The 26,195-nt window shown below is 38.8% G+C and overlaps 4 protein-coding genes across 12 annotated transcripts in view; all 4 read right to left on the bottom strand.

The window, feature by feature from the left end:
- The window catches only part of prrg2 (proline rich Gla (G-carboxyglutamic acid) 2), a 4,918-nt gene extending 269 nt beyond the window's left edge, over positions 1-4,649 (bottom strand). Inside the window, exons 1-8 of one of the 2 annotated variants that reach the window (XM_016236509.1) lie at positions 4,233-4,649; positions 3,938-4,020; positions 3,390-3,479; positions 2,806-2,969; positions 2,671-2,704; positions 2,008-2,137; positions 1,788-1,928; positions 1,594-1,665 (exon numbers count right to left, since the gene is read on the bottom strand). In XM_016236509.1, coding sequence (XP_016091995.1) covers positions 1,623-1,665; positions 1,788-1,928; positions 2,008-2,137; positions 2,671-2,704; positions 2,806-2,969; positions 3,390-3,479; positions 3,938-4,020; positions 4,233-4,240 — 693 coding nt within the window. In that variant the 5' untranslated portion in view covers positions 4,241-4,649 and the 3' untranslated portion in view covers positions 1,594-1,622. Of the gene's footprint in view, positions 1-1,593; positions 1,666-1,787; positions 1,929-2,007; positions 2,138-2,670; positions 2,705-2,805; positions 2,970-3,389; positions 3,480-3,937 lie in introns of both variants that reach the window. The other variant, XM_016236508.1, reaches the window with a different exon arrangement.
- On the bottom strand, positions 1,040-9,307 carry LOC107554112 (ras-related protein R-Ras-like). Of its 3 annotated transcripts, XR_001605031.1 has the most exons (8): positions 8,979-9,307; positions 8,609-8,702; positions 8,308-8,395; positions 7,929-8,031; positions 6,924-7,032; positions 6,722-6,840; positions 6,467-6,640; positions 1,040-1,066 (listed from the first exon to the last, which is right to left on the bottom strand). XR_001605031.1 is itself a non-coding variant. In XM_016236510.1 (7 exons), exons 2-7 carry the CDS (start codon positions 8,693-8,695, stop codon positions 6,553-6,555), a joined length of 594 nt encoding a protein of 197 aa, XP_016091996.1. In that variant the 5' UTR covers positions 8,696-8,702; positions 8,979-9,307; the 3' UTR covers positions 5,471-6,552. The 3 variants fall into 3 exon arrangements, 2 of the variants coding, with proteins under 2 accessions (XP_016091996.1, XP_016091997.1); XM_016236510.1 differs by lacking the exon at positions 1,040-1,066 and having other exon boundaries at positions 5,471-6,640; XM_016236511.1 differs by lacking the exon at positions 1,040-1,066 and having other exon boundaries at positions 5,471-6,640; positions 9,010-9,307.
- A 1,814-nt stretch (positions 9,308-11,121) lies between these two features.
- Positions 11,122-14,754, bottom strand: LOC107554105 (dual specificity protein phosphatase 16). The gene is made up of 5 exons (XM_016236496.1): positions 14,412-14,754; positions 14,092-14,225; positions 13,751-13,910; positions 13,130-13,253; positions 11,122-12,614 (listed from the first exon to the last, which is right to left on the bottom strand). Exons 2-5 carry the CDS (start codon positions 14,182-14,184, stop codon positions 11,537-11,539), a joined length of 1,455 nt encoding a protein of 484 aa, XP_016091982.1. The 5' UTR covers positions 14,185-14,225; positions 14,412-14,754; the 3' UTR covers positions 11,122-11,536.
- Positions 14,755-16,352: 1,598 nt separating this feature from the next.
- The window catches only part of ap2a1 (adaptor related protein complex 2 subunit alpha 1), a 29,632-nt gene continuing 19,789 nt past the window's right edge, over positions 16,353-26,195 (bottom strand). Inside the window, exons 13-23 of one of the 6 annotated variants that reach the window (XM_016236487.1) lie at positions 25,563-25,696; positions 25,125-25,187; positions 24,636-24,707; positions 20,243-20,325; positions 19,304-19,393; positions 19,060-19,183; positions 18,860-18,976; positions 18,694-18,763; positions 18,140-18,274; positions 17,938-17,949; positions 16,353-17,629 (exon numbers count right to left, since the gene is read on the bottom strand). In XM_016236487.1, the coding sequence (XP_016091973.1) occupies positions 17,552-17,629; positions 17,938-17,949; positions 18,140-18,274; positions 18,694-18,763; positions 18,860-18,976; positions 19,060-19,183; positions 19,304-19,393; positions 20,243-20,325; positions 24,636-24,707; positions 25,125-25,187; positions 25,563-25,696 (978 nt within the window). In that variant the 3' untranslated portion in view covers positions 16,353-17,551. The remainder of the gene's footprint in view (positions 17,630-17,937; positions 17,950-18,139; positions 18,275-18,693; positions 18,764-18,859; positions 18,977-19,059; positions 19,184-19,303; positions 19,394-20,242; positions 20,326-24,635; positions 24,708-25,124; positions 25,188-25,562; positions 25,697-26,195) is intronic. The other 5 variants (XM_016236488.1, XM_016236489.1, XM_016236490.1 and 2 more) reach the window with 5 other exon arrangements.

The raw sequence follows: 26,195 nt of genomic DNA, 5'->3' as shown, positions 1-26,195 counted from the left end.
ATGACAATACTGATGGCTGTACGTGGAGCCAGCGACAATATAACGCATGGAAGTGGTAAATGAACACAGCAATGGGAGCGAGAGTGGGAACATGCATTGCATTGCGTCCGTCGGCATGGGCATTGTTACAGCCAGCTAAGCATATTTATGCATCCAGCGCATGGAAGTGAACTTGCACGGGCGCCTTACCTTGCCTTCGCCGATCTCTCGTAACTCCATCCCGTTCCAGCGCCCAGATCACCGAATCCTGTGCCAGGATAATTTCTATCCATTAAAGAAGAGACAACGGATGAAGATGGAGAGATAGACAGGGGAAGGGGAGGGAGGTATTTCCTAAATTCTAACACACTATCTCTCCCCGTGTCCTTTCCTCTGCGTTCAGTGTCTGTTTATCTCTCCCGTTTCACAAGCAAGTCCTCAAGAATAGGACCAGCACAGAGGGGGAGAGGAATGGAGGGAGGAGGGGGAGATGGATACAGAGGAGAGGGGAGGGGAGGGGGGTGAAGTACACCAACCACCGTCACCACAAAAAATCCGGTTTCTTCCTCCCCTCGCCTCTTTTGCCCTCTTATATATCTCGATGCCTATTGTCCTTTCTAGCAGAAACAGTAACGCGGCTGATGCTCTACATGTCGAATTCTGATGCTTGTTACACCCGAGACGTACGACACGTGCTTGATTGTACCCCATTTCCTCTCAGTTGTTCGCGTACTGCATTGCCATAAAAAGGTGAGATACTAGGTCCCTATAAATAGTAAACCGAGCGCGCGTTTTTTCAGCTGTTGCGCCCCAAATATTTACATTATGGATATACACGGGATGGTACCTCCTTCCCAGAAACAAAGTGGCTTGTTGTGCCTGGGTTAATTTAAATCCTTAAAGTTTATAAGAATAATACAAGGGGCTAGTGTAATGCTTCAATGCCTTACATAAACGCTACAACGCCCGGGATTTAAAATCGCTATTGTCAGGTATGACGACGCGACGACGCCATTTTTATGAGTGGACTAACAGGCACGCACACACACACACACACACACACACACACACACACACACACACACGCCTCCCCCTCTGCCGACTCGCTTGTCACACTCTCACACACTGTCTGGAGCACGCCTCCCCCTCTGCCGAATCGCTTGTCACACTCTCACACATACGCAGTCTGTCTGGAAGTCTCGTGCGTACTGCCGCCTTGTTACGGCACAGAGGCACAGCTGAGTATCGGACGCTCTCGCTAGTACGATCTGTGGCGGTGCGCACTGATCCTGTGAAAGACAGGCGACGATGAGTGACAACAGCGACTAATAGCAAATACTGGAATCGATTTAAGCGTCACGCGCGCGGTTGCTTCACACAGTCGAATTAGCAAATTAAAGTTTGTCTACATTTTATTTTATTAATAATGAAAATTACAGTACATTTAATAAAACTCTTAAAAAAACTAGCAAACCTGATTTATGAAAATATTGACAGTATTCACACTGAAACTATGTTCCATGATGATAGTAGCAAAATTAGAATTTTCTATTAAATTAGAAATTCTAAAGAATAAAATAGGGTACTGCGGAACATGTAGCCTTACCCCCCCCCCCCATTTAAAAAACAACAACATGTCTTTGTCATTCCTCATCTTGAGTTTGAGGTGGCTCAGATGGACTTCCCCTGTAAAGAGCAAAGAAGCATATTTTAAAACACATTTTGAACATGCAGTGCAAAAGAATTTAACAGCAGGCACTGCATTGCTTATGTATACGATATACAAACAAGCCGTTTAGAGATCTTACCCAGAGTATGCCGGTGGAGGTGCATCATGCTGGCCACTGTGGGTCAGAGCCTCATTGTATGAGGGGAGACCTGGAGCCCTGTTAGACAAGGGCACAGATTCAGGTAGTGGCTGCCCATCCACACCTATACGCACAGGAACGCTGTGAAGATGCAGAATCCATTAGTGTGAATTTGCTGCATAAAAGGCATGTTGCTGTGGTCATGATGACATGCATTTACCTGCCCCCTCTTGAATTTTTGCCCCTGTTCTTGTAGCAATAAATGCCCAACACAGTGGCTATAATCGCTGTTATTACAATAGCCACAATGCCAGCTACCAAACCAGACACATCCACTGGGGGCAACGTTTCTGTAGAAAAAAAACAAAACAAAAAAAAAACAATCAGTTCATCATTCTCAACAAATACACATTTTAATTGATTATTTAGTGATCCCATTTTTCCTTTTTGGATAAAACATTGAAAATACTGGCCACTAAGAATATTTGTAGTTGGCATTTTCTTATACTATGATGACAGCTAGACAACACTCTTAAAAATAAAGGTTCCAAAAGCAGAGCCATAGAACCACCATTTTTGGTTCCCCAGAAAACATTTCTGTGAACAGTTCACAAAAGATTTAAAAAATCTAAAAGAACATTTTTCCACTATAAAGAACCTTTTGTGGAATGGAAAGTTTCCATGGATGTTAAAGTTTCTTAGTGGAACCATAGATGCAAATAAAGAACCTTTATTTTTAAGAGTGAAGGCTGCTTGCTTCAGTGCTATGAGGCATTACGTTGTCAGTTTTATTTGACAATTTAATCCAAATGTTTGATGTCCATATCTTCAACTAGATCTACAAAATATCAAATGAAACCTTAATGAAAAAGAACAACCTTACCGTGACTGCTGACATAGGTTTTCCAAAAATTAGCCTGTTGGAAAACAAAATCAATAGCACCAAGTATGTATACATAAACATGGCTATAACAGGCTTCTGTTGTGTTCACATTTTCTTGTATACTCTTTTTCTCACCGTCTTTCTGTCATCTTCAAACACCTCTCTGGCCTCTTCATATGAGCATATTTCCTCTATGCATTCTCTCTGTAGATCGTCAGGCACCACTACCTCAAAATCCCAACTGTTATACAACAGTTTACGGGAGAGAAACAAACCTGCTGACTTCTCTTCTAGGAACACTGAGGAACACAAGAGAATATGAATCATAATGAGAATAAGCTATACACCACAAACATACATTCAATCATGTCTTTTTACAAACAGAAAGAACAGCGCAGTATATAGGAATGTAATGAAATGGCAGCTAACGATAAAGACAGTTAAAAATGCAAAGAATTTAAAAAAATTAATAATTATGTTGCATTAAAGGTATGAAACGTACCAATGTTTACAATACACATAAAGGCCAATGTAAGTGATTGGCCAATGTGAGATTGTGCAAAGGTCTAAGTCATCGATTTGAGCATAATGAGTTGCATAGGGAGGTAGACCAACCAAAAAAAACACACCGTAATACTAACTTATTAGCAACAATAGAAGATAAACCCAAAGAATTTCAAACACTGGCTATTAAAAAGTGTTCAGCTTTTCATTATTACCATCATTTCCATTGTAGATCACTCTGCCCCAAACAAGATGCAGCAGGAAAAGCAAGCTGAAACCTATCGCTGGAAACCCGAGCATTGTACCTGTTCAAACCAATATTAAGAATATTACATAGATTAACAGGCTATATTTTGATAAATCCATATGGAGGAAATATATAACTAAAGAATTCGTCACACAAATATTCGAAGGAATTAGAAGCAAAATGCTTTTACAATATCGTCCTCTATCGGTCATTGTACTTAATCAAAATCAAACATTAATCTTTATATATTAAGAAAAAGAGTTATACATAAAATATCAGTTTAATATCTTATTTTCAACACTGCAACTTAGATCAAACACACATTGACAAAATTGTGGCAACACGAGGGAATGACTGAATATTTATTTTTGTATTTTTAAGTAAGTAGAGTAATAGTGCATATCTGCCCATTCATTCTGAAAACAAGCTGCACCACAAAACGCATGACAGCAGAACGAAAGCAAAACTGCTGCACCTGCGTCTAAAGAAAAACGACATTGGTCACCGCCTGCTTACCTTGACACTCTTTTGTGCTCCGAACAAGGAAACTTTGGATAAAAAATACTTTCAGATTTCTCCAGAGATTTCCTGCCTTGGTGCTGTAAATTATTATGGATATAGATAAAAAGTACGAATACAAGGTATTCACATATTCGATGCTTTTAATTGAAATTCTTCCATAAATCGACTGTGTTCTCATTCACAGCCACATTATAACACCGCGTACGACACATACCAGTTTGACAACAGTTCACAGCCGCGAGCATTTGTAGGAGTGACAGTGGGATGTGACGGAGTTTCGGTGACTTACCTGAACATCTCAATAAACAAAGGTGCTAATCGCCTCCATGACGAAAAATCATTAGTATTAGTAATTTTCAGTGCTATATATCTCGCAGTTTAATGTTCAAAAATGTCATTCATCATCTGCCATTTAAAACAAACAACGCTCCCCCGTGCACCTTCAACAGCTTCCGGTTTCAGCCTTCCTTTTCAAGGATAGTTATGAATTGGACCCCGCTTCTTCAGCTTAGCAAGAGCCGACCTGACAACAGCTTTTAATGAAGTTACGAAAGCCAGTCCTATAGACGTGATATTTGTCTTACATTATCGCGTTAAAACGTGCGTTACCACTACACTCAAATTCTGTGAGGAAACGACTTCATGCTGATGTTTCTTCAGTGAATTCAGAATCTCGCACTGCGGTTTGATTCCCTCCCAGCGAGTCACATTTTTCCTCACCTCACATGTGGGAATCATTTAGCAACAGTTGCTTGTAATGCGCAGGGTAGTTCTCGACTCTTATCTGATTGTTATGGGCCAATAAGAATAGAGAGTGTTAATTACAAATAGAGATGAATGAAATTTATATGAAGCTACATAGTCAGTAGGAAAAAATACAAAGCATTAATTTATTTATACTTTATTCATTCGTAATGAATAAAGTTTATAATTAAATGTTATTACTTTAATCATTAGTTCCTCATTCCTCAGCATCTGAAGCCAAATCCAACAACGGTATGTGTGAAAACCCTTTTGAATACTTTTAAAATGATTCACCCAATAAATCAGTCATCCATAAATTCTTACATGAAACGGTTTAGACATATTTTAATTGTGTACAAAAGAATATTGTTAGATTTAGATACAAAACTGGAAGATAAATGGTGTCTGATATTTCTCCAGAGCCAACAAAAACATAGCTTAAATAAAAAAACGGAAATAATCAGACTTAAGACATCAAATATTGAAATAAGAATGAGAATCATCCTGTTACCATATTGTGTAATTCTGTTAACAATGCAAATTAAATAGTGCTTTGTTCTTATTTGTGGCTGATCTACAACAGATTTTGCCAGTTTGAAAAATAAAATCCATGTCCCTTTATTAAAGGCTGTGTAGCAACTCCCTCTAGAGACGAGTATACCATAAGAACTGCTATAGTGTGAAAAGCAAAAGCACCTAGTCTTGTTTTTCCTCACCCTAAACTAGGCCTTCTACCTATTTACAGAGTGACTCATTCCCTTACAACACTGATTAATACCATGCTTTGTTAGTACATTTATTTGGCAATTCCTCTGTATCACTTTTTCATCACGGTCTACGAATGAAGGTGCAAAAATCACAAGCATGTCACAATAGCATGTGAACCTGGAGACAGACTGCCTTATTCTGCATATATGCACAAATAGAAGTACCTTAAAAAACACATCAAATCAAAACTAAAAAGAAACAGATCCAAATAATCACAGAATAAAACCAAACAATTTGTCCATTTTTAGTGTTAAACTACATTAGAAAACTATTCACGATGACAAAGCTAGGTGTGCAAACATGTACATTATAGCCTTTGGTTTGTAAGAATACTAGCATTTCAGATACTGGACCCATTGTTTCGACACTACCGTCTACACTAAAAATACTCCGTTATTAAAATCACATCATGTCTTAATCACTCCACATTGCTTTACCAGGAAGAGATAAATGAAAACAAGCTGGCTGAATATATTTTTTGCCACTGATGGGAAGCAAGGTATAGACTAACGCAGCCATTTCAGTGCAGTTTCACTGACTAAATGAATCTCCCAAGAGAAGACAGGCTGAACAGAGCTCTGGGCCAATAAAATACTTTCCGACTTATCTTTTTGAGTCAGTAACCCAATATATGACATACAGATGACATAAGAACCATAAGAAGTTCTGTCAGCACAGCCTATGATTGCTTATGTGGTTGTTTAAATATGCATTGTTGCTACTGTTCACCACCTCAGTGGTAAATAAAAAATAAAAAATACAAATCTCTTTTGTGGCACACAATCAGTCTGCGACCTCATACTGTGGTGGAAATAAACAAATACTGTGCTTGAATCTAAAATCAAGAGCATGATTTTACAAGGCACTATATAAAACATGTGGATGAAACAAGAACTCCCTCTTTCCAACAGATTCACGGTTCGCTCTTATTTTATAGTCTAGTTTCTTCTTGAAAACCAATTCATACATACTGTAAAAGCCAATAAAACACTGATGCATACAGTGTCTCACACACACACACACACTGTGTAGACATATAAGGCACCAGGCGTGAGAGTGAGGGCTTCGGTCTCCAAGGCAACAGCGCAGAGGGGCAGTCAGAGCAGGGTGCAGGGACAGCCACCACTCTTCTGCTTCCTCGCGTGATTAGCAGGGAGCGGTGGACTTTCTGTCTCCTGAAACTTCCTGAAGAAAGACGGTAATGCAAGTTTATCACAAATGCACTATGTTGTCAATCTCATAAGAGTGCACCTCTATTCCAAATACCTTATTGCTCGCACAACCTCCATGAAGGCTTCATCCACATTGTGGCGGTTCTTAGCTGACGATTCCATATAGTGGATCCTGTTTTCTCGGGCAAATGACATGGCCTCATCTCTTGAGATCTAATTGAACAACATATTCATATGAATTGGCAGCCTATTTAGGGTTTTTCACTAAAACTTCAATCATTTGTGTAACACGTTACCACTCTCAGCTGGTCAAGATCTGATTTGTTGCCAACAAGAACCATAGGATAATCATCTCGATCCTTCACCCGCAATATCTGAGTGTGAAATTTCTGAATTTCATCATAACTGAAACCGATAGAAAGTGTTCATTAGAATGACAAGTTTTTGCTCTACGAAGACAAAAGTAATTCAAAATAATACAGAGTTCATAGAATGTCATTATAATTGAACTCATCTTGGATAGTAGCCTGTAAATTTAATTTGCATTAGACAAATATTACAAATCTATTTTATGAGTGTTATAACTGCTAACAAAAATTACATGAAATATTGAAATATTTTCCTGAACTGAAATAAAAAATACTAGATAACGAAAAACAACTAGGAAAACTGCTGATTCAAAAACTAAAACAAATGTCAAATTAAATTTAAACAAAGCAGTTCTAGTTTAAGGTTTGCTAACATGCTATATTCTAAAACATTTTAATTAAACATAAAAATGTCACTAGACTGTGCTAAGAATTTTAACAGCATTAAATATATATTTTTGAATTGACCAGTTAACACATTTCAGTCCTAAAATACAAACACACACACAAAACAACTAAAAACAACAACAAAACAATGTAAACCAACAATGAAACAGAAAACTAACTAAAACTAAACTGAAAATAAAAAATTTCACTGAAGATAAAAAAAATCTTCTTAACTTCAGAGGCAGAATAATTGATTGCAGTTTACAACTGTACAAATATTTGCATGGAAAATATAGTCTAATTCAATTCTGTAAGAAACCTCTACATTTCTACTCGCCATTCAAATAGGCTCAGTTCATCTGTTGAGGTTCATCTGAAAACATGAGCACTCATATTCTCATCACAAACACATTCTGTGGTTTTCTTTTTTAAAACAAACACAGCCACATACACACTCTCGGTTCTCGTCACACAGAAAGGTTAGGAACTATCTATTCCCCTTCCTCTCGCACACACAGACACAAACACACTCTGGAAAACACCTACCTGCCACTGTCATTAAGAGCAAACACTAGTAAGAAACCCTCTCCGGAGCGCATGTACTGCTCTCTCATCGCTCCAAACTCTTCTTGTCCTGCTGTGTCGAGGACTAATGAATAGGTGAACGACACAATAACACAAATGAATAGAGGGGAATATGCAAGATGAGCTCATCCACACAAAACATTTTTGCTTTAAACCTTGCTTTAAGCACAGCTGGCATGATGTCCTACTGACAGCAAGTCAAAACAAAACCTGGGCAGGAACCCGTAGTCAGTCATGAATCACACTGACGCAACTCTGACCAAAATCTCCCTTCTGAGGGAACCTGTGGAGCTTTTTAACACTCAATCCTTCCTATAAAATCACATTAATTCCAACTTACTGTCTAATCGTGTCTCCTTTCCATCCACAGTGCATATTTTAGTGTACGAGTCTTCAATGGTTGGGTCATAGTCCGACACAAAGTACGACTGTGAAAGAAAACAGAAATCATTTTGGTTGTTCACCAACTCCTCAACAAGAGCTTTAACATGAAGGAACATGCAAAGGAAAGCCCACTGCACTCTGAACTTCACACAACTCTTGCAACACACCCACAGTAATACTTACCACAGCACATTTGCCCAATATTACGCCATAAATACATCTATATTTTATATTAAATACCTAAAAAATGCACTTACCTGAATGAACTGAATGGTGAGGGCGCTTTTCCCCACACCTCCACCGCCCACGACCACCAACTTATATCTTTCTTCAGTTGACATCATCCTACTCCTGCAAATATGAAACATTTGGTTATACACACAAACAAACAAACTAATCACGTCTTCTTACTCGACTAAAATGGTTTTAAATGAAATAATGTTGCTCCATCGAGCATAAAGATTTAAGACCGTACAAGGCCTGGCATCGTTGATAAACCTCTACTAAAGGCTCCAAAGTTACAGATTTTGGGCGAGTATGTATCATAATCAAATCTCCATGGTTCAATCTGTACAGAACAATAGCATTTGCAGATTGATAATTCTAAATAGGAAATAAAACAAATACCGTGCTGGTCTGGACAATGATGGCCGATTACCTTTCTTCCGCAGCCGCCTTGGGTAAATTAGCCTTCTGGTGGCAAGTTAGCGACTCGAAAGTCAGACAACTTAACGTTAGTCCACTGCCAACCCGCGAATACTCTGACAACTTTAATAGACTATATCCGCAAGATTTAGCCTACAAATTCTCCCTTTTTACAAGCGATACAACCATCTTTCTTAGGGAGATAAAAAGCGAATTCCAGGATGTCCGCCCTCTGGATTTTTCTTGGTGATTTCTGGACTCGCTCTTGCTTCCGATAGCTTTTTTTTCATGACCAGGGGCAACTTTTTTCGTTCTGAGTGTGTATTATACGTACGCCTGAAATGGGCGTGGCTTTCGTCGTTGTTTTTTCTCATCGAACGCATGATTTCGTTATCGGTGAGCCTCGGCGAGTTCTAATTGGCTGATGCACATGATTCGATGAACGATTCTGCTGTTACTACGCTTGCATTTCCGCAATAGGAGGCAGGCTATGATAAATGCGTAATTCGAGCGTGGTCTTTCCCATATTTGGCCAAGGAAGGGCCTGGTTTGTCTGCGTTAAAAGTAGATGTTTACATAGAGCGTTCATTCAGCATTCATTGTTCGCTTTTTAACTTATAAACAAGATTTAAAAATTAAAAGGGCAAAACATGAATATTACTATAATATGTAATAAAATATTTTGTGGCCAAAATTTCGGCATATGAAATGAGACGTTTGTCCAGATGTAATGTTTTGTATCTTATTTATTTTATAATTGAAGAGTTCAGATGCAAAAGCCTCATCTAAATTTTCATCTAAAATGACAATTTTTATCAGGCTCCTATATTTATGTTCAGTTATTCTTTCACTTTAATGGTATAGAAAATGACCTATACATTGCCATTAAAGTAAAATGACTGAATCTAAACAGGAACCTGATAAAAATGCTAATTTTAGAAGAAAATTTCAGACGGCACTTATTTCTATAGAGGCTTTTGCATCTGAACTCTTCAATCGGTCATTTTCCTTCCTAGTACTATACTAAGTATGTATATTTGCACAAGTTCTTTCTGTATATTCTTTTGTGATACTTTGGCAATAATAATAACAATAATTAATATAATAACAATAATAAAAAAACTTAACGTTTGGATAATCGATGTGGATGCTGGCTTGTATTAAACGAAAACTTCCCAGGGTGTGACTGTGTAGTAAAAATGTTTTTAGAAACACCCACCAGTTAATGTCTGCCTTTCCAACATTTTTGAGGAAACGTTACTCCTCTTCATTGTGACTAAACCAAGGGGAGTAAATTTACAGTCGGTTGCAATCAATTCCCGCAAGATAAAAAAAAAAAAAAAACTTAATGTATCATTAGAAGTATATTTATTACTAAACGTTTTCTTAAAGGAATAGTTCACCCAAAAATGAAAATGAGCTGAAAATGTACTCTCAGGCCATCCGAGATGTAGATGAGTTTGTTTCTTCATCAGAACAGATTTGGAGAAAAATAGCATTACATAATTTGCTCACTAATGGATCCTCTGCAGTGAATGGGTGCCATCAGAATGACAGTCCAAACAGCTGATAAAAACATCACAATAATCCACACGACTCCAGTCCTTCAATTAATGTCTTATGAAGTGAAAAGCTGTGTGTTTGTAATAAATTAACTAAAAACTGGTGCTCCAGCTAAAATAAGAGACTGCTAACCATAATGCTGTTTTCTTCAATGAAAACGATGTCTCGCCTGAATCAGGAGAAAAATATGCACAGATCAAGCACTTAATACAAACACACAGGTTTTCACTTCACAAGACATTCACTGATTTACAGGAGTCGTGTGGATTGCTTGCGGGCCCATTCACTGCAGAGGATCCTTTGTAAGCAAGTGATGTAATGCTAAATTTCTCCAAATCTGTTCCATTGAAGAAACAAACTCATCTACATCTAGGATGGCCTGATGTAAATTTTCAGCAAATTTAAATTTTGGGGTGAACTATTCCTTTAAGGGGCACAGGACCTTTGCCCTGTTGATCAACTGGCATTCAAATCCACAGCAAAATTGTGTCTATTCATAACATTTTATAATTCAATTCAGCAAATAGTTGCTAAAGTAACACTAAAATGAAAGAGACAATGAGACAGAATAAAATAATTGTCTTTAATGAACACTGTTTTCAATACAAGCTATAGTGTTAAAATTCCACCTGCAAAATACCCCTTTATAAATAACAATTATCAGTGTATTTCAATAAATAAAGTCACAGGCAGGCTGTGCATTATAATAGAACAAATCGCTTATGTGCTTGCAAACGTTCAGTCATTTATTCACATATCACCAGTCCACCAGATGACGTGAGTCTGTCAAATAGTCTTGGAGGAACATGCAATTTTATTAAATAAATAAGTGAATTCACACAATCACACATATGCTTTTTCATTGATAGCATCGTTGTCCTCATTTAAGTTCCTTCAGATCATTAGGGAGATACAGTGTACAGTCCTTGTTTACACCTGTATTTTTAAATAGCACAGTCCATACAACCAGTCTCTCTTCAACATCTGTACGGCAAAGCAGCCTGTCCCAGTTTAACACGTGGGCCAAGTAGGACCCCAAGCAGCATGCGTTCGCACCAGTCCAGTATTTTGTTGACTGTTAGACTTACCGGAGACAAGGGGCTCTGGTCTCCAACCATACCCTCCACTGCTTCTACACCACCAATAACCTCTTTCTTGAAATGCTCCTCCGGGGAGGTTATGATACCACATGGTCCCTGGCTCTGCCTGTGTGATCTTGTGCTTGAATGGTTCAGTTGGTTTGTTTTTTGTAGCTCCACATTTGCTCTGGGCTTACTGGTGTTTAGTTTACTCTTTCTTCTTTGTGATTTTGAGATGCTGAGTGTAGCTGAAGCTTCCTCACTGATAAACCCGTTTACCTCTTTTGGTTCTGTTCTGGTTTCTGATGTTGACGGCTCCAAATTGACTCTGCCCAGGTCATCTAACGCCCCCGTTTGGTCAACTGAGGAACTGCCCTGCCTCAGACCACAGCTGTTCACTGACGACCCCTTCTGGTGAGTCTGAGGAACTGCACTCACTGGTGTTAGGGAAAGAGTAAGGCTTTTGCGTTTCTCCTCTAGAGACGGAATCTGAAGGGAAGTAGGCTTAGGTAGGTTGGATTTTGGTGCATCCTGCTGTGTCTGGGATGTGACTTTGACTGGTCTTTGTACCTCTATGGGATTTGTGCGGAGAGTGAGCGCTCCGAGCTTGTCTGAAAGAGATAATGTAAACTCTGGCTTCATTACCTCATAGCGTTGGCCTCGGCTCTGAATAGTTTCCATTTGGTTGTTCTTGTTCTCAAAGTGCAAGTTTGCTTTGGAATCCTCATTACATCCATTAATAATACAGTTTTTGTCCATGTTATTCTGAAGGTTCAGGTTAGTTAACAGTGCCACTGTGGAACTGCTGTTGTTTTTTTCATTGGTGGGCTGTAGGCAGTTATCCAACGGTTTGACTGACTGCTGAACCTGAAGGTTAGTGTTATTATTCTTTAAAGACAGCGTTCCCTGGAAGAGCTGCAGCTGCCCCAAGAAGTTAAAATTCGGTGAAATTGTAGGTCTGCGTTCTTTCACAAACCTAAAGAAATGATCAGATAGTGATAATTAACTAGTGCTGTCAAACCATTAATCGCATCCAAAATAAAAGTTTTTGTTTATACTGTGTATATTTATTCTGTATATATAAATACACACACATACAGTATATATTTTGAAAATATTTCCATGTATATATTTATGTTCATGTAATTGATATTATATTAAAATATTTTAAATGTATAAACAACATATTTTTCTTAAATATATACATGCATGTTTATGTATTTATATATACAGAATAAATATACACAGCACACACACATATATTATGTAAACAAAAACTTTTATTTTGGATGTGATTAATCGCGATTAATTGTTTGACAGCACTATAATTAATTTATTTAAATGATCTGCATTCATGATAAAAAAGAAGAAAAAAAAACAATGAAAAAATTCATAACTCATATTCAATATTCATCTTCAACTCAATTTCCTAACTCTTTTTTTTCATAGAAAATGGCAGTAGAATTAAAACAAACAACATATGCGCATTACCTGTATGCATGATCCAGATCCATTTTCAGGCTATACATGACGTAGGCAACAGCAAGTGCTGGAGACCGAGAGATTCCTGCAGCACAGTGGACCAGGACTGAGCAGCCACGTGACATGGCCCCATCTGAAACAGTTTGTTTTAATTAAAAAAATATATTGTATATACTGCACATTGAAACGTATTTTAAAACGTTTAGGCCTGGTTTCACAGACAGGGCTTAGACTAAGACAGGACAAGGCAATAGTTTAATTAGGACATTTAAGTCATTTTTATTAACATGCCTAAGAAAAAACATTACTGGTGTGCATTTTGAGACAAAACAGAGGCACTGATATAATTTTAAGATCAGTCAGTGCAAGTTTCTTTCAGTTACACTTTAGTCTGGGACTAGGCTTAAGCCTTGTCTGTGAAACTGGGGGATAGTGTATACCGAGGACTTTCTAACCAGATGCATAAAAATTATCTTTTTTTTTAATTAGTCTCAAATTATGTTTTTTAGACAGACAAAACACATCTGTTTCCATAGTCATAGTTTTATGCATGGATGCTAGTATTAATGATGTAATGTATTTGGGATGCAAATGCAGGCTGATGTAAGCACGGGATTTCGGGTCCCTCACCAATGAAGTGCAACGCCTGAGGGATCCAAGGAAGCAGGTCATCCCGCAGGGAGTCGTCTATTGGGATACGGAGGTACTGGGACTGGGGTAGAAATGAAGGCTGTGGGCAACATCGGCTCACACTTAGTACGTACGAGATGCCTCGGTCGGACAAATCATCCTGTGGGTACGAATAGCGGGTGAAAGGTGAGAAAGTAACTTTAATGTTCTGCAAAACCCTGGCGAGAGCAAACTATTGTAGCAAATGTATATGCAAATAGACTATGCAGCAAATGTAATTTTAATATGGATTGGGAGGATTATGCAACATGATAAATCGTTAAGAGAAGTTGTAAATATACCTGCGTTGCGTCAGTCTCTGCACCAAGGTACAGATGCGGCAGAATACGCGACAACGGGGGCCGCTCGGACTGACTGTCCCTGTAGTAGACCATCTCTTGATTTTTAAAATATATATATTTATATAACCCGAAACCTATGGAGAAAAAATACACTGAAAATTACTGCCCGAGTCTATGACGCAAAGAACACACATACAGAATCCTAAAAGCAGGCCAACTGGTATCCCTACAATTATTGAAAGTTTTCATGAATTGCATTTAACAATGGTAATAGTATACAAGTTAGGCTTATTGACAACAAACTAAAAGCTAGTACTCACCAGTTCAGTCCGTTACAGATCAGCAGAGTGCGTAGGAAATCAGAAAATGTTGAAAAAGTCCAACGAATCTAGTGGATGAACGTTGTAAATAGCACAAACAGGAGAAAGCATGAAGTATATATATATATATATATATATGTATCGGCTTGATTATAAAGAGATCCTTGATCTGTCTTCTCGGTAGTTGTGCTCCCGTGCTCCTCTCCGCTCGTCTGCGCCTCTAACATTATTTGTTGTTGTATGTCTGTCTATACCTGCGCGAGGGGGGGGAAGATGAGGTCATCCCGTTTCCAGAAGCTAAGAATAGTACAATTCTATATGATGTCATTTCCAGCCAATCGGCGCGCAGGGCTGCTCTCTGACGCGCGCGCGGGCTCGCTCCGTTTGTTCGCCATCATCAGTTTGGCCTGAAGACCTCGGCATTTTTATTGTGATGAATCGTGTTTTACTCTCTGTAGGTTTTCAGACAAACACGCCGCTTTCATTTGCAAATCGAGTGCGTAATCCGTCAAACGAGACTCTTCTGTCCTTCTAGATGCTTTTGTAAGCCACCTCGTGTGCAAAGTCCCATGCGAGCCGTGCTTCTCTCGTAAGCAAAATATATTATTCAGAACGCATAGTTCACTTGTCCGCATTTACCCATTGATATCATTTTTATACTATATTAACCTTACGCGATGCACTGTACCTCAGACATATTTATGTTTCAGTGTCATGTGTTTTTATCAGATTGTATCACTAAATGATTTTTTTCTCTCGCGCTACAACGGCTGCAAAACGCGTTCAACTGCAACAGACTTACAATTCGATTTATGTTAATTAAATAAACTATGAATTAATTGCTATACCACCCTGGGTAACAAAATGGTGTCTTGCATTTTCTATTTAACAAAAGAATGAACAATGATGGAAACATTGATCATTGCAAAGATATTGTCTTGAAAACCCTGCATAATATTTTCCTGGATAGATGAATAATATTCACTAAACATACAGGCCTATCTACATAAAATAATTGTGGTTCATTTCCAATCAGAACGAAATAAGTGTCAAGTTTGGAAAACATTTAACTTGTTTTTATATTACAGTTGTGTTACATTGTTAAACCTTTGTTATGGCCCACTTTACATCAGATGAAGTCGACCTATACAATGTTGAGCTGAAAGATAATGACCTATTTTGTGCAAGTGTGAGATTCAGCTATCTGCCCTGTCACCCTGATCTTTGCCCATCCCTACCACACACACACACACACACACACACACACACAAAGAAAACAGCTGGTTCGAGTATATGGCATAATTTTACTTTCACATTATTCAGTACAGAGTAAATTGAATCTAACACAGGTATCTGACAGGTTGAACAGCGATACACCGGGGCTGCATTAGCTAGCGGATACTGCATAGACACACGCACACAGAAACACACACACGCGCAATGACTGATTCTAATCAACTACAATGACCATGTCCCCAGTACTGCATCACTGCATCGAGGGAAGCGTGACCCCCAGCTGAACTAACATGACAATGTCGCATAAATTCCATTATATTTTTCACATGGATCACACTGAATAACACCACACACTTGCTCACCAAACGATGCTGACCAAAATCGTTATGATCCCTGTACGTGACTGAGTTGGCAGCTGCTTTGGTCCAGTGCTCCCCCTTAAGGCCCCGTCCTCTAAGCCTAAGAATGTGTGTACAACTGCGTGCATGTGACGACTTTTCACAAACTACGTGCTTTCTCAGGTTTTATCGCTGCAAAAGCAAATATGGGTCTCCAGCTGTGGTCACTCACCACTCAAAGTTAATAGTGTATGTCATGTAAGGATTTAGTAATGAGGTAACCACTATCTACTATTCATTTCAGTCAATAACTATGCTGGAAGAGTGACAGATGTTGTCAATGTCCTCCAGATGTTTTTTTTAAACGATATTACAAAAAATAAAATAAAAAAGACATTTACATGAAGGTCCACAGCAGTTGCACTCTTCATGTGCAGAAACTCGCACACTGGCGAACCTGACCCTCCCTCGGCTTCATTTCCTCTTTCTGATTCTAGTTCCTCCCCAGTTCGTTTAACACTGTACGACTAACCTGAAACGTTATGCCCATTCACTTGTAGTACAGAATGGAATGTCCAAAACAAGAGCAAAAACATTAGACCATTTAAGAAAGCATACAAACACACTGACAATATACCACTATCAAAAACAAGAAAGAGACATACAAATGCAACCATGAAGGGTAATCATTTACATGGTTTATATATATATTTATATATAGAGATTTTTTTTTTAATAAACATAGTCAGATATGGGGGTCAGGACGAGTACTGAATACATAGGACAAGAATAGGAAAAAGGGGGTGGGACTATAAAAGCCTTTCCTCTCAAAGCCTCTTAAAGTGCACTGGCCATTTCTACGTCGGAAAGAACGTACGTACGGTGCGATAAACTGGAAATGCATGTGGAATCTCTTTTTTTTCTATGTACACCAATGGCTCTGGATGTAACTGCTTTCAGTGGAGGAAAACGAGAGCGAAAGCGATGGGGGTTAGTGATTCTGGCCTCTTTTAGGGAAGTGCCATTGCGTTAGTGTATTGAGATTGTGTTTTCTTGTCCTGCTAATAGTCTTTTATAGGGAATGTTCCAAAGAAACAGCTAATGTGCAGTTTTTCCGGTTGAAATTTTGCGGATAAAACAGGAGAGAGGGAAGTCTTGCTCCACTTCCATCTTTTTGCTTTACTTTTCTCCCTCCCTCCTCAACCCACAACACACACACACAAGCTGTCAACACAAGCACAGGAGTTGATCGTTGAACAGGCAGGACGGAGAACGGAACTACCACCAAGATTCTTTCACACATGTATGGGAAAAAAAACACATGCACGCTTCCTTTCGCACCACACACAAGTAAACACAGATAAAAACTAGAAGGGCAGCACTGATGATAACAGTAATAATAATCATTATCAGAAGGACAGTAATATGGCTGCCAGAGACTGACAGCTACTTTTTTTCCCTTATGTGTGAATGTGTTTTGCAGATTCTTTATTCTGGGGTCTCTCAGGTGGAACGCTGGTCTGGTCTGGGTGTCGGTTCTAGATGGTGCTAGTCTCGGCTCACTTTCTAGAACTGTTCTGCCAGCAGCTCACAAAGACGCTTGGAGACAGTGTCCTTACTGCTGCGCACGGTTAACCGGTACATCTGAGAGAGAATAAAGAGCGTTACAAAATAGAAACAGACACACAAACAACTGAGAAAGACATCAATTGTGCAGACAGACGCTCATTCTGCTGTCTGAATGCGTGTCTGATCCTTACTGCCAATACAGAGACTAAATGTAAACTTGCACAATGGACAAAGGAAACTCCACAGATACAAAGAGAAGGATGCTGCTGTCACGTCAAATCAACTGGGTTTTACTACCAGACATGGAGTGAATCACAAGAGCAGGAGGGAGGGAGGATGGGAGGTGGTTTGAGTTGAAAGGGGTGGCAGGATGAATGCGTTACCTGCTCCCCAGACTTGAGTTGCATCAGCAGGCACAGAGACACACAGACAACAGTAAGATGCAATAAAACTGACTTGGAGAGAAGTCTGTGCTCCATAGCAGCAGGGAGGGACTTTTGATGCTTGTGGCATTTCTTTGTTGTTTTCCTTTTCTTTTGATTGTGTAATATGGATACAAATCAGCATAAAACTGTCTGTTCATACCTGAGCTTGTGCGTTGGGCTCGAGTCTTAGCAGAGAACCCACTTGCTGGGCCTTGGTTTGGATCACACCGGCACACACAAAGTTCTCTGGGTTCGGATCCACATTCTCCAAGAGAGCCATGCCTAATCCCAGTAACTATGAAACATATGGGTGAAGGGAAAAGATGAAAGACAGAAGATGAGAATCAAATTAAGTGGACTCATCTGTAAATAAATTCTGCAGGAATGACATCACCCCTCTACATTGAATGGCTATAACTGAAGTAATGTTCTGCCATACTAATCTTACTATTCCTGCAGAGGGATGTTGCAATGTACCAGCATTAGCGATTACTGTGATATTTAAAAAATGAAATATCATGTTAATACTACACATGATAATATCGTAAATTATCTGGTTTAGTCCAGGTGATGTGTGCAAAATTTCAGGTGAGTTTTTGAAAAATCACTTATCCCACCTTTAAAGAAACAGTAGCCAGTGTACAGTATATACTGTGCAATATGCAGCAGGCTAGTATGACATTACAAAGTCAGTATGAAGTTGTGTAGACCCACCTTTGCTTTGAGCACTTCGGTGTCCATGGCATTGTTGGCCTTGAAGATCTTCTGTGCTTCTTGCTGAGGCCTTGTGAGAAGGGAATTGAACATGTTTCTCACTCAGAGAACAGTTTGTGATGCATGTATACAGTAATTTGTCTTCTGTGTACACACAAACACTCACTGGCTGAGCTGTTTCCAGCGCTGAAAGAAGTCATGTGATGCCATCTCTGTGGGCTGGAAGAACTTGTTTATGGTAACAGGCAGCTTGAGGGTGAGATTCTGGAGAGCTCCGCCATACCTGAAATAGCACAACAATTGAGTAAATCTCAGAGCGTATGCTGACTCATGGTCATAAACCATTTAAATAAATGCATCTGTTACCTGAACTTGATGTTGAGGAGTGGTGCATCAGTGAAGTCAGTCAGACACTCAATGTTGATGACCTGCTGCACCTGAGCACCTCCTTCTATGAGAGGCTCCACTGTTTTAGACTGAACATTGAGCTGTGGGATCAGTTAAGGAGTTAAACAACAAACCAGCGTACTCTGATCATGTACATGACAAAAATCACAATGTGTGTAAGCAAGAATGATCATGAGTTTTCATGTGTGGATGTGAAGGATATGAGACTGTAGCTCTCCTGGACAGGTGACTGTAGTCGTGAAGGTTACGAACTGCACTGACGTCTTATTGCCATAGAACAGATACATCCGCCCTGTGACGAGAGACCACATACACAGGTCAAAGATGAAAAGGGGTTTAAGCATCAAAAGTTTAATACAGCATTACATTTTGTTTGTTTGTTTTCTCTGTGCATTAGAATGTGTCCTGTTTATTTTAAGCGGAGTAAAAAATAATGACTATCATACATTTTTCCATGATTTACAGAAAACACTAAAATGTCATTCAGTGTAACAATAGTTTGTACACCAAAATATACTTTCAGGCATGAATCATTAGATGACATTAAATAAGGATGACAGTGCATCCCCCAAAAATTAATTGTAATTTTAAATCTTTATCAATCTTTGCCACTATCCTTCAAACCACTTGGTTTTACCCATTTGTCATCAAGATTTCTATCATTTAAAATATAATAAAATTTAGCATGATAACTTTCTTTTATATATTACAGGTCAGAATAACTATGTTGTTTTATTTTTACATATATCTGTTACGCTCAATGATGATGGGACATTTTGCCCATATGTTGACATTTTACTTTCACAAAAGTTATTTTAAACATTAAAGTAGACATTTGCATTCAATATGCATCTATCTATCTGTATAAGATAACTTTTGTAAATTTAATTTGATGTAGGCACTAAAATGGGACATCTTGTCTTTAACCCACATGCAATTTGAATATCAAGTCAAATATTAACACTGTAACATCCCTTTCAGGTTTTTATAATGCTAAAACAACAGGATAAAAATGAGCAAGAACTGTTTAAATGTGTACATTGAAACTAGTCACTCGTAAACGCTGGTTAAGCAGAAGTCCAGACTGCTGACACTGACCTCCAGATGATGCAATTATCATTCTGCAGATGTTGTGACTCACCCAGGTTCTGGCGATATTCAGACTTTATGCCGATCTGTAGCAGCTGATTCTCAAACAGAACTCCATTGTTCTTGCAAACAAACCTGAGGGCAAGAGATAAGAGTGCGTGTGAGGCAGACAAACATGCAGGGACAGCCAGGAATGGCACTGGTTTTGTAATGGTGTGTTCACGTGTTGTCAGAAAAATCAAAAACATGAGCCAGCCACTGGGCAAACTCACAATGGAAAACTCACTTCCAATTTTTTATTTATTTGATCTTTAATGATAGTTTGTGACCATTAGTAAAACAGGTAATTACCAACAGCGTTAGTAAAAGATACAATTCGTTTCTGTCCATGCTAAGGGACTCGGTTAATTAAAAAATTAACTAACAGGCAAGTAAATCCATGCAAATCAACACTGGAAGAACGACTTCGCCTTAAGGAAACAGGACCATCTGAGGAGCACGTGAATGCAGCATAAGACACTGAGAGGAGGGTGGGTGTTGAAAGGGTGACAACAGAAACAAGAGACTGTAATCTGAAGCCTAAGCACAAGAAAAAAAAGAAAAAAAAAACTTAAATGCTCCTGGCCACTGTTTACCATGTAGTGCCATGGTCTCCTCTAATAAATTATTACAAATAAGTACTGGAGCTGTGAACTAGTGATTAGCGCACATTCTCCAAATATATATATGAAGCTTATGCAGGGCATCTAACAGAAGTATCCACAATGTGAAAGCAGAAACAGGGTATTGTTTTCCTGGACTAGAGCTTTTGAGTGAGTGCCGACATACTGCTGACTCTGATCTTTTTTGCATTTAAATGTATTATTTGGTCACCATAATTAATGGTCATAACCTAGATTATAAGTCTGGGCTGTGTGCAGAACAGAATATAAGACAGCTTTTCCCAACATTAAATAATACATTTTCTATTCATATAGCCATTCAAAAGTTTTAAAGATTTTTTTAATGTTTCTGAAAGAAGTCTCATATGCTCACCAAGCCTGCATTTATTTGATCAAAATAACGCAAAATATTACAATTTAAAATAACTGTTTTGAATTTTAATGTTTTAAAATGTAGTTTAAACTAGGGATGCACTGATACCATTTTTTTCAGAACCGATCCGATCCCAAAAATTCTGAGTATCAGCCCATACTGATACCGATCCGATACTAGCAGTTTACTAGCACAATCTACTAAATATAGACAACTTCGTTATAAAGAAAAATAACAAATGAAAGAATATATAATCTCATATACAATCTAAACATTTAGTAAAAAAAAAAAAAAAAAAGTGTAGTACTAAATCTGGTAAAATGTTACACATTGCTCTTTGTATTGTTGTAAAATACATTAATAAAAAACAAGTAAATATATTTATATATATATGTACTATAAAATTTCTTTAAAAAAAAAAAGAAATTTCTTTTAAATGTATAGCATAGTAATGTGGCAGCAACATGATAGATATAGGACAGAAAAAGAAAGGCTATTAATAATCTTTCATTGCGCCAAAGTATAATACAAAAGGCTCCAATACAGAGAGGTAGATCTGTGATCTAACAGACACCCGGTAGAAAGTAACATGCTTCAGAAACAGCACTAAACTCCAGCTAGATAAAGTCCTTTAATGCAAAACCAATTATCTTTATCTAGAGATCAAGCATAATAATAGGAACACTGAATAATCTTGGAGTTTCATCGTCTTGACTGTTGCAACCAAACGCGGCATGCAGTTTGAATGCTGAATGGAGGATGACTGACAGCCGCAGCAGAGAGAAGAGTTTAGGTCAACTTGAATTTAACAATATTCATCTGTACCTTACATTAAACAATAGAACGTTTTCAGTACATTTGGAATAGAGTGCACGAAAACATGGTGCTTTATAATGTTTTTGTGCCTTTCGTGGGGCTTAAAGCAGCACTATGTAACTTTTGAAACCTTACATTAAACAATAGAACGTTTTCAGTACATTTGGAATAGAATGCACGAAAACATGGTGCTTTATAATGTTTTTGTGCCTTTCGTGGGGCTTAAAGCAGCACTATGTAACTTTTGAAGCTCTAGCAGTTAATAAACAGAACTGCACACATTCCGCGGAAGAACATTCCAACCGGAGCTACTTCTCTAAGTTTATGTCTATGGTGATTCACGCAGGTATGTGTTACTCCGCAGCGGTGACGACTCGACCAGGCTACAATAGTCCAAATATAAGTACTTATTATAAGTGTACCGTAGTGATTCGGATTAAGACAAAAATTCTAAATCTTTGGAAGATGAATTCATGATGTACTCGCTCATTATATACATTTTGCAAATTTTGAACACAGAAAAAGTTATAGTGCTGCTTTAACAATAACACAGAATGGCATATGACAATATCGGATTTGGATCGGTCTCGTCTGACTGATACCCGATCCGGCAGAAAATGGCAGTATCGAAGCCAACACCGATACTGAGTATCGGATCAGTGCATCCCTAGTTTAAACCTGTGACAGCATTTTCAGCAGCCATTACTCCAATCTTCAGTGTCACTTGATCCTTCAGAAATCACTCAAATATCAGACAATTTCTTATTATCGCTGTTGAAAACATTCTTTGATGAATAGAAGGTACATAGAAGAACAGCATTTGAAATATAAATCTTTTCTAACACTATAAATATCTTTCGATCACTTTTGATTACTATAATAAAAGTATTTCTTTAAATTCTTTAAAAAATCTTACTGATCCACCCAGACCTTTAGTGTGTACTTGACACTTAAAGGGATAACTCCACCCCAAAATGAAAATTTTGTCATTAATCACTTGCCCCCATGTCGTTCCAAACCCGAAAAGGCCTTGTTCGTCTTCGGAACACAATTTAAGATATTTATAAGGGGGGTGGGGGGACCCATTCACATCGCGTCTTTTGCACGCTCAGGTTCATTATTTCAAATGTAGACGCGCGGCAAGCAAACACACTGCACATTTCTGCGCCGCATTACAGCTCTGACGAGGTTTTGTTTCGTCGTCCATGCCATAGGTGCAGATGTTTCTGCCGGTCGGTGCCCTAACGTGCACTTGTAATATCTGAGAGAGAGGGAGAGATCCAGTTTTGTTGACATAAAACTGGACGTGCCGGCGCCGCTCTCTCTCACTCATATAGTGAGGGAAATTCACCTGCGATCCGAGCGGAGAGGTTAGGCTACTCACAGACTCAATATGCACTCTGCAATAATAACGTGATCGATGCCTACAGTCCACGCTGATAGCTGTTCCGGGGCAGTTTTTTATCTCCATCTTTGTTTATCTCCATAAACATATATAGAGCAGTAGAGCTAATACAGTGGCTGGAAATCTGTTTATCCTTCGGTTCCTCGTGCTTCCCCCATCTTCATAGAGAACGCAGTTCATGGTTGCTCAGAGCGCTTCGGAAAGAGGGTGGAAATGGTGCGGCCACGATTTCCATGCATTTTTTAGATGCTGGGAGCAGGGAAATCTATATAGAGCGCCTTATTGTAGTAATATATTGGAGTAAATTGTAGTATTGTATTGTGGTAAAATATCGATATTTGGAGCCAGATATCGTTTCTCGTATCGCATGAAGGACAACTATATATTGCCATATCGATATATTGTTCCACCCCTACTGTCAAGGTCCAGAAAAGTATGAAAGACATCGTCAGAATAGTCCATCTGCCATCAGTGGTTCAACCGTAACGTTATGAAGCGACGAGAATACTTTTTGTACGCGAAGAAAACAAAAATAATGACTTTATTCCACAATTCATCTCCGCTGTGTCTCTCCGCATCACCATAGCGGCATTTTGGAGAATATCCACTGAACGCAAGCAGCGTACGCTCTTCTGTGTCATAAGTCATATATTAAGTCATATTTTTGTTTTCTTCGCATACAAATACAGTATTCTCGTCATCGCTTCATAATGTTACAGTTGAACCACTGATGGCAGATGGACTATTCTGATGATGTCTTTCATACTTTTCTGGACCTTGACAGTGTAATTTACTAGGCAGTGAATGGGACAGTCACAAGCCTCCCATTTTCATCCAAAATATCTTAAATTGTGTTCCGAAGACGAACAAAGCTTTTACGGGTTTGGAACGACATGGGGGTAAGTGATTAATGACAACATTTTCATTTTGGGGTGGAGTAACCCTTTAAAAAAATATATATAAACACAAAAAAATATTGACTAGCAGTTCCCAAACTACATGCTTAAGATTAACAGGAACATTTAAAATTTAAAAAAAAAAAAAACCTTTGTCCGTGGTTATTTTTAACTACATTTTGCATTCTGTCTTCCAATACAACAGAAGAAGAAATAAAATGAGAAGGCTGTGGGTTGTTTGTGATGGTTGGGTGACTGAATGGAGGGAGTGAAGTGGGCGAGTGAGCTCTTACTTGTTGAGTAGTTCGTTTGACTCAGGCAGAGGAGTAGCAGGATCTTCAGAGACCACAGAAGGGGGAGCAGAGCTGAGAGACCAAAAGCGAAGGATGCAGAGAGAGGAGAGCGGCCCCAGGAGATGAAAAGAGGGGTGAGAAGTGTTAAGTGTGAAAAGGCACAGATGGTTAAAACAGATTAAAGATGTTAGAAAGTGGTGAGCCAGTAAAAAGTGCAGAGTGAAGCCAAAGTAGGTAGGGAGAAAGAGGAGAGAAAAAAAACAAAGGCAGAGGTTAGTACCGGCATTACATCTGCGGCCAGTAAAATGTTAGCAATTCATATTACCTCCACACAGCACACAAATACTCCACAGACACAAACAGAAAAGAACACATTTACACAACAACATCTATAAATAATTAAGAAGTTAAGTGTTTATATATGACTATTGACTTTCAATAAGTTTTGCTGTAACATATTGACACTGTAGTCTACCACTGGCCCCTTACTCAGAGTCACCAGGACCCTCAGCCAATAGGGAGTCAGAGCTTTCAGTGGGGGGTTCCAGATCTCTGCCATCGTCCAACGAAAAGCAAGGACGTGAGACGCACATCCGTTCACGCATACACACAAACGTGCGCGCACACACACCAAAATGAGGGAGATGGAAAAGGGAGGGAAAGAGAAAGAGAAAAAAAGAAGCAAGAAAAGAGAAAGACAGTCACATACGCAGCAAGATAAAGGACACAAGATTACACAACACAAAAAGAGGAAGACCAGAAGAACGAGTGATAGAAAGTGAAACGACAGAAGAGCAGAAAGCCTGACGGACATATATATACACAAGTCCTGAACATGTTAAAATATTAGTGCACTTCACTTCAGTTAAAGCAATAAATGCACAATGGCCTGAAAACAGGATGCTTACGAAATGGATCCTTATTTACCTCAGGAAGCCATCATCATTGACACCAGCCTCTGAGAAAACATCAACCAATAAGCTGCCTGCGCTGGGAGCAGCGGCGGTAACAGGAGGACCCGTGCGGAGCCCCAGCAGATCAGCAGACGGGGACGGAGTGGACTAAAAGAAAGAGAGTGTTCATACATTGGGTTTTGGTTTAATAAAGACATGCTGAAGAGATGAACGTCTAATTAGAAATTATTTGAATCAGGATATGTGCAGTGGGTGGGTGTTTTCTTAGGGATTGTTCTGTATTTGCTGACTCCCTTCCCTATACAATGCAAACATGTGTGCATGGCTGCAACGGCTGAAGTCTGCCGCGTATTAGTCTCAGCCTCAGCCCACAGACTGCGCTCAGTACATGCACTGACCATCTGATGCATATTGCCCACAAAAATTATTGAGAGCTGCTTGCTGCAGTTCCAATCTGATGAGCCAGTCTGACCAGAAATAAAGTCATACCTACAAGGTACTGGGTTGATAAAATCAGCACTTATGAGGAAAAACTTTTATTTGGCAATGTTTGCCAAGCTAGAGGAAAAATAGAAACAAATAGAACCATATATTGGTTCTTATATATATATATATATATATATATATATATATATATATATATATA

This window comes from Sinocyclocheilus grahami, unplaced genomic scaffold (assembly GCF_001515645.1).
Source record: "Sinocyclocheilus grahami isolate Dianchi unplaced genomic scaffold, SAMN03320097.WGS_v1.1 scaffold491.1, whole genome shotgun sequence".
In the NCBI taxonomy this organism is placed as follows: domain Eukaryota; kingdom Metazoa; phylum Chordata; class Actinopteri; order Cypriniformes; family Cyprinidae; genus Sinocyclocheilus; species Sinocyclocheilus grahami.
The sequence above is the reverse complement of the archived record's forward strand: the minus strand, read 5'-3'. Positions and strand labels throughout refer to the sequence as shown.